Raw genomic sequence first — 7,500 nt, 5'->3', positions numbered from 1 at the left:
GGTGGGTGATGTGTAGCACCCACCTGGGTGATGTGTAGCAGCACCCACCTGAGTGATGTGTAGCAGCACCCACCTGAGTGATGTGTAGCACCCACCTGGGTGATGTGTAGTAGCACCCACCTGGGTGATGTGTAGTAGCACCCACCTGGGTGATGTGTAGTAGCACCCACCTGGGTGATGTGTAGCAGCACCCACCTGGGTGATGTGTAGTAGCACCCACCTGGGTGATGTGTAGTAGCACCCACCTGGGTGATGTGTAGCACCCACCTGGGTGATGTGTAGCACCCACCTGGGTGATGTGTAGTAGCACCCACCTGGGTGATGTGTAGCACCCACCTGGGTGATGTGTAGCACCCACCTGGGTGATTTGTAGCACCCACCTGGGTGATGTGTAGTAGCACCCACCTGGGTGATGTGTAGCACCCACCTGGGTGATTTGTAGCACCCACCTGGGTGATGTGCAGCACCCACCTGGGTGATGTGTAGCACCCACCTGGGTGATGTGCAGCACCCACCTGGGTGATGTGTAGCACCCACCTGGGTGATGTGTAGCAGCACCCACCTGGGTGATGTGTAGCACCCACCTGGGTGATGTGTAGCACCCACCTGGGTGATGTGTAGCAGCACCCACCTGGGTGATGTGCAGCACCCACCTGGGTGATGTGTAGCACCCACCTGGGTGATGTGTAGCAGCACCCACCTGGGTGATGTGTAGCACCCACCTGGGTGATGTGTAGCACCCACCTGGGTGATGTGTAGCACCCACCTGGGTGATGTGCAGCACCCACCTGGGTGATGTGCAGCACCCACCTGGGTGATGTGTAGCACCCACCTGGGTGATGTGTAGCACCCACCTGGGTGATGTGTAGCACCCACCTGGGTGATGTGTAGCACCCACCTGGGTGATGTGCAGCACCCACCTGGGTGATGCACGGCAGCCAGTTTGCGCCAGAACGCTCAGCACACATCAGCCTATCACGGTGGAGAGTTGAGGACTGAATGTGCCAATTAAGTAACGAGGGATGATTAGGTGGCCATGATTGAAGGAAGGCCTGTGTGGGAATTTAGCCACCAGGGCACCGGGGGGTTTCACCGCATCAATTATTATCAATTTCATCTCTCTGTCTCTCTCTCCCCAGAGGTACGTTGCCCCCCCATTGGGAACCTGAAGAACATCTTGCTGTCGCCCCCTGCCTGCGGGAAAAGGGAAATGACGCCGGGCAGCATTTGCCTGCTCAACTGTCGTCACGGTTACAGTCTCCAGGGAGATAGGAAGGCGGTGTGTCTGGCCTCCGGGACCTGGAGCACGAATGTCCATAAGACCGCCTGCGCAGGTAACGTATGACGTGTGCTATATGTGCTATATGGTCATTACTGTATATCACAGCTAAGAGGGGCCTCCTCTGCCTCCGTGTCGGGCGAACAACGCCCCCTAGCTGTGATATAATGACCATAATGAAAAGAAATAGAGTCCGCACACTGCTTGACTTGCTCCCAGTCGATTTATTTTTGACGTTTCGGTCAACAAGGACCTTCTTCAGAAATTTCATTTCACAGCTAAGAGGGGCCTCCTCTGCCTCCGTGTCGGGCGAACAACGCCCCCTAGCTGTGATATAATGACCATAATGAAAAGAAATAGAGTCCGCACACTGCTTGACTTGCTCCCAGTCGATTTATTTTTGACGTTTCGGTCAACAAGGACCTTCTTCAGAAATTTCATTTCTGAAGAAGGTCCTTGTTGACCGAAACGTCAAAAATAAATCGACTGGGAGCAAGTCAAGCAGTGTGCGGACTCTATTTCTTTTTATATGTTTCATTGCTTTTGTCCTGCACCTGCAATTTGAGTGGATGTGCGCGCTCTACTTTTTATAATGACCATAATGACCACGCCACGGGCCTGTCGTCGTGAGCTATTGCTTACTGGACAGTAGTATGACATCATCTGGTCTGTGTAAGTTACTTAGTCTTCTGAGTTTCCCCCTCCCCAAATGAGACGTTGAATAATGCCTGGTTCAGACTACACGAATTCAGCCCGATATTAGACCGATTTGGTCGTGGGCGACAGATTTTCAGCGTCGGGCCCGAATATGACCGTCGGGGACGACGATCGGCCGTCTTCACCTCTTGTAGTGTGACATAATCAAAGACCAGCGTCGGGACCAGTCGGGACGTCTAGGACGCCTCACGACGCCCTGACGAAAAGACTGGCATGTCAGTCTTTTGGACATGGTTTCGCCTAGTGTGACACCCCGGAAGACAGGTATCAGGTCCTGGGGAGACCGCTCCCCGCTCGATACAGATTTCACCCGCTCGCACTCACCGCTCCGCTCCGCTCAAAAGAATAAAAGAGATAAAAAGGCCAGGGTGTTTTAATTTGCGTTTAAACGCCTGGGCAATGGGCATTGCTCACTACAAATAACATGAGCTCAGCAGAGTCGGCTGCATGTTCGTTTCTCTTCCTTCTCGTCTCGCAGCAGCTGGCAAGAAAATAGTGGGCGTGCACATGAAGTAAGTTGGAGGCTGGAGCGGACATCACAGTGCATCACAGTAGAGCCTGTCACTCATCCAAATAACGTTAATTCTGCAAGGGATATATATAGCACCTGGATTACATACATGTTTCACATAGGGTTGTGTTTGGATTTCAATGTTTTATTTTGCCCAATATTGAAATGTTCTACAATTGCATGTTGCGCTAACATAAACATTATTTCTATCTACCACTTTAGCCTATTTAGGCTGATTTGGTTGCTATTTCTTGTCAATGTAGTGGCCTCAATGCATGCTGGGAGATTTCGTTCACAGGTCCGCCTCCCCGACGACCTGTGAACTCGCTGACGACAGCAGACGACGTGATGACGGTGGCGTACGATGCTCTGTCGGTGTTAAGCGAGAATACACTTGTAGTGTGGCCAGTCTCCCGACCAAGACATGTCACGAATTTATGGCAGTATGATGGCCTCGTCTGACATGGTGACATCGTGAACGACAAAAAATATTGTGTAGTCTGATCCTGGCATAAGGTCAAAGGTCAATGCTAGCATGAATGATAGTGTTTGGGTTCATGGAAAAGGCAGAATGGGAAAGATTGAAAAAGAGCGAGAGAGAGAGAGAGAGAGAGAGAGACACAGGAGAGAGAGAGAGAGAGAGAGAGAGACACAGGAGACACAGAGAGAGAGAGAGAGAGAGACACAGGAGAGAGAGAGAGAGAGAGAGAGAGACACAGGAGACACAGAGAGAGAGAGAGAGAGAGAGAGAGAGAGAGAGACAGACACAGGAGAGACAGAGAGAGAGAGAGATAGACAGACAGACAGAGGGAAAGCTCCAGGAAACTTGGAGGGAGAAACTTTCCATTCTCTATTCCGCGTCTCTGCATTTTATCCCCGCTTTGTGAATGGTGGGAACGCTGCTAACCTTCTGAAGCTAATTCAAACCACACCATGTCCGAGCTGTCTCCCATCCACCGCTGGTGCTGCTGGGCTCTGGGGGAACACGGTAATGGACTGCAGCCCTCCAGATGCCTGGCAGGTGAGACAGGTGGTGGCGCTCTGCGGCGCTGCCCGGCCCGCTCCGCCTGTCCTCGCTCCCCTCGCCTCCTCCACAGAGAAAGTAGGCTAATGAAGTGGGCGGGTGTCATCAGGGGAGGAAGAGGTGTCATAAAGATGAAAGTGAGAGGAGGAGGAGGAGGAGGAGGAGGAGGAGGAGGAGGAGGAGACAGACGAGGAGATGAGCAGGAGGTGAGTCATTGAAGAAAGAGGTAGGGCGTGCACATCCGCTTGTAAGGCTCAGGTGCAGGACGAAAAGCAGATAACATAGAAAGTAAATAGAGTCCGCACACTGAATTAAAGTAAGCTCCCAGGTCAGTTTATTTTAACGTTTCGACTACAAAGTCTTCATCAGAAGACTTTTTTTCTGATGAAGACTTTGTAGTCGAAACGTTAAAATAAACTGACCTGGGAGCTTACTTTAATTCAGTGTGCGGACTCTATTTACTTTCCAGGAGGTGAGTCATCTCATCGCTAGATGCAGAGAGGAGCTGGAGCTGCTCTGATCCTCCTCGGGCACAGATGGACTGAAGTAGTGTCCTCTAGAGAGAGACTGGCATCAGTGGAGGACCACAATGCGTGACTCATTAGCCAATGAACAGCCAGGAAGGGGTCTCGCGCTACTTTTGAATGCTAACATAAAGCTGATAATGTACAATTTGATTAAAAAAAAAAAACTTTCAGAGTACAACACAAACTGTCCATTTTGCTGTGACTTGACAGTGCTGCTTAATCCAGAACCTTACTTCCTGGAACTCTTGAGAATAAAAACACTGGTCCATTGTAGTGAATGGAGATGTGGCGACTCTTCTATATACACGGCTCTGGACTGAAGGAAGGAGGATTGGGGGGAGGAGGGGGGAGAAAATAGACAAACAGGGGAGAGAGAATGCAGATGGAGGGCTGGGTAGTGTTTAAAAAAGGACGATGCCAGTACCAATACCAGTACCATTAAAACCATACTGATTATACCAACAGAGTATTTCAATTAATACCTTTTTTTGCCATACTTTAGAACGTTTTAGTGGCATCTCTCGTCACACTAAACTGCCAACTCCATCACGTATGCCGCGCTCGACTTCACCACCACAGACTGTATGTATGGGTTGTAGCTGCTGCGCTAGTGGGCCAATCACACGTCACATTGAATCGAAGAACACTTGCGCTGATTGGCTGCGAGCAAGACCATACTAATGGAGTCATTTTTTCCCTTCTAGATCTGTGTACAAAAAGGATTGAATGCAGGTTATTGTTTGACTGGATAAGTTTTGATACTACTTGGTACAGTACTGTGGGTTATTTCGGAGTTTTTATTTGATCTTTATTTTTCCCGAACAAATCAAACATAAAATCACAATAAAGACAAAATATCATCATCAACAAACAAACAAACAAACAAGGATGAGGAGGAGAAGAAAGTGAGAGTTGTCATTGTGGGCGCCAGGCTTCCTCCAGCCCTCTCTCATAATGCCCATGACACAAACAGCAAAATATTCCTCCCTCATTATAAAAGTGAACGGAGCTGATTAGAAGCGAGTGTGTTGTTTAGCAGACGTGCATGCCTCAGTGGATGGCTCATCAGGTCCAGATGGAAACATGATGTTGACCCCTGTCCATCTCGGAGGCTTTAACGTACGCTGCAGTCCTGAACCGAGCTCAACCAAAACTCTGTCGCCTCACGTATGATCTGATTTCACCAAGTAACGGCTGTTCCTGGACCAACATTTCTTCCTAGTATGGGCTGGGGAAACCCCGCCCCCGAACTCATTTGATTGGTCGCTGCAATTGCTTCTTCCTTAAAACGTGCGGCAAGGAAACAAATGTGGTTACGATTCGGGTTAGGGTGTGAACAAAGTGCAGCTGTCGGCGAGCTCGGTCCTGTGGCTAAATGGATATGGTGCTCGCCTTCCTATCTGAGAACCGGGGTTCGAACCCGCACACATTTTGATCAAACATTAGGTTTAGGCAAGTACAACAACGTGGTTAAGGGTTTGGGTCTGCTCGTCGTTAGATATGAAAACCCTTAAATCTGAAACACATCTTTTTTTACTTGCCGCACGTTTTCAGGAAGAAGCATTTGCGGCGACCAATCAAATGAGTTGGGGGGCGGGGTTTCCCCGGCCCGTACTAGGACGAAATGTTGGTCCACCAGGAACAACTGTTACTGGGTGAAATCAGTTGGTGCGTTGGCTCACGTAGCTCCTCTTCACCTGGCTCTCGCCCGCCCGCATGCTGAACTGGGTACGACTGAGTGAGTCACACAAAGCAAATCAATTCAGTTTTGAATGAATCCCAGAAGTGGGTAAACCACCTGCAGAACTTCACCACCCAGACAGATAGACATGAAGCTTAAATATTATTACTATACTATTATTTATAGCAACCCAGTTTCTCATTTCGGCTGCAGAAGCAATTAGGCCTTCCAATGCGTTGGTGAAAGGAATTTCCACGATGCTTTTGACCGGTTTTCCTGCTGGTCTTGGACTCAAACTGGCAATCTTCCAGTCACAGGCGTCTTCCTCAAACCTCTCTGGGCTGCTACCACTCCCGTCCATATTGACTGTACCTGCCAGTGTGGTCAGCAGGACTATAGACAAACATTACTTGCCACAGTCAAAATTGCATGTGGCTTGTGGGGTTGTGTTAATTTTAAACTTCAGAGGAGGCGAAGAAGGATAAGAGGTTGTGGTTCTTCTGACATCCATCACCCTAATTAACTAGAATTTCGGTGGAACTGACGAATTGGAATTTTGTTTGTTATTCGTACGGTCCACTAACCTGACTCTGCCCGCTGGGGGGTCGGTATTGTTTTCACAACACTACCGCCCCCGTCTGGCAGAGTCAGGTTAATGGTCTACGACAGTTCCAGACAATAATATTTGCGAACATAAACATGACCCGCCAACAACACCGCACACTGGAGAACTAATAGTTAAAAAAACGTGTGACGTTCTCAGGCCCCGGAGCTGTTGACTTTGGTTCAGTAACGACTCTCGAACATGTTCTGGGATATTCTGTGTTCCTAATGATCAGGACTGGAAATGTAATTGACGCCGGTGTGTGTTCCGGACGGTGTGTGTGTGTGTGTGGACACTCCGGTGTGTGTGTGTATCCCTTTAAGACCACGTGACGCGGTTTGCGGTCTTAAAGGGATACACACACACAAATGAGGGATATACACATCAGGTATCAATGGGTTAACCTACGCTCTTTACTATGGCGGCTCAGTGTTGAGGTAATGGATGGAGAGAGATACGAGCCAGGGGAGCACGTCTCACGTCAGTGATGCTCTCTCTCCTCTGATTCAATCATGACTGAGTCATGGCTGTGTGATGTGCTCTGATTAAAGAGGTCAAGGGTCACATGACATCACGCCTCTGATTAAAGAGGTCAAGGGTCACATGACATCACGCCTCTGATTAAAGAGGTCAAGGGTCACATGACATCACACCTATTCCCTCAGTGATAACAAGGAGCAGGCCCAGGTCTAATGTGCCAGCAGGGGATAGGATGGTGTGTGTGTGTGTTGAACAGTGTTGGGGGTAACTCATTACAAAAGTAACATATGACATGTAATATATTACTTTTAGCAGTAACTCAGTAATATAACTTATTACTTATAGGATTTCAGTAACCAGTTACTTTGTCAAGTAACTCAAGTTACAAATTGAGTTACATTTTATTAAATCAAAGCACATAATAAAAAAAAAAGATACAATCATTTCCTAATCAAACTGTGTGTTTTTATGCAAAAAAAACACTATAGATGATAATAACAAAGGAAATGAACAAAATTTAGAATCTTGGATTGTTTACACTGACTTCAAGGCGGTTGAAATTATTTTTCGGGATGGTTTTCCGGGGCGGCGATGTCATTCTGCTGCTTTTGTTGTTTTGGTAAAAGTAATGCAAAAGTAGTGTAATAAGTAATGAGTTACTCTACACAGAAAGTAAT

The 7,500-nt window shown here is 48.2% G+C and overlaps 1 protein-coding gene across 1 annotated transcript in view; it reads left to right on the top strand.

The window, feature by feature from the left end:
• The window catches only part of svep1 (sushi, von Willebrand factor type A, EGF and pentraxin domain containing 1), a gene marked incomplete at its 5' end in the record, with an annotated part of 271,175 nt that overhangs the window by 167,711 nt on the left and 95,964 nt on the right, over positions 1-7,500 (top strand). The window contains one exon of the mRNA XM_083640220.1: positions 1,140-1,334. Coding sequence (XP_083496346.1) covers positions 1,140-1,334 — 195 coding nt within the window. The remainder of the gene's footprint in view (positions 1-1,139; positions 1,335-7,500) is intronic.

This window comes from Poromitra crassiceps (assembly GCF_964638095.1).
Source record: "Poromitra crassiceps genome assembly, chromosome: 7".
Lineage (NCBI taxonomy): Eukaryota > Metazoa > Chordata > Actinopteri > Beryciformes > Melamphaidae > Poromitra > Poromitra crassiceps.
This window is presented reverse-complemented; position numbering and strand designations above follow the sequence as displayed.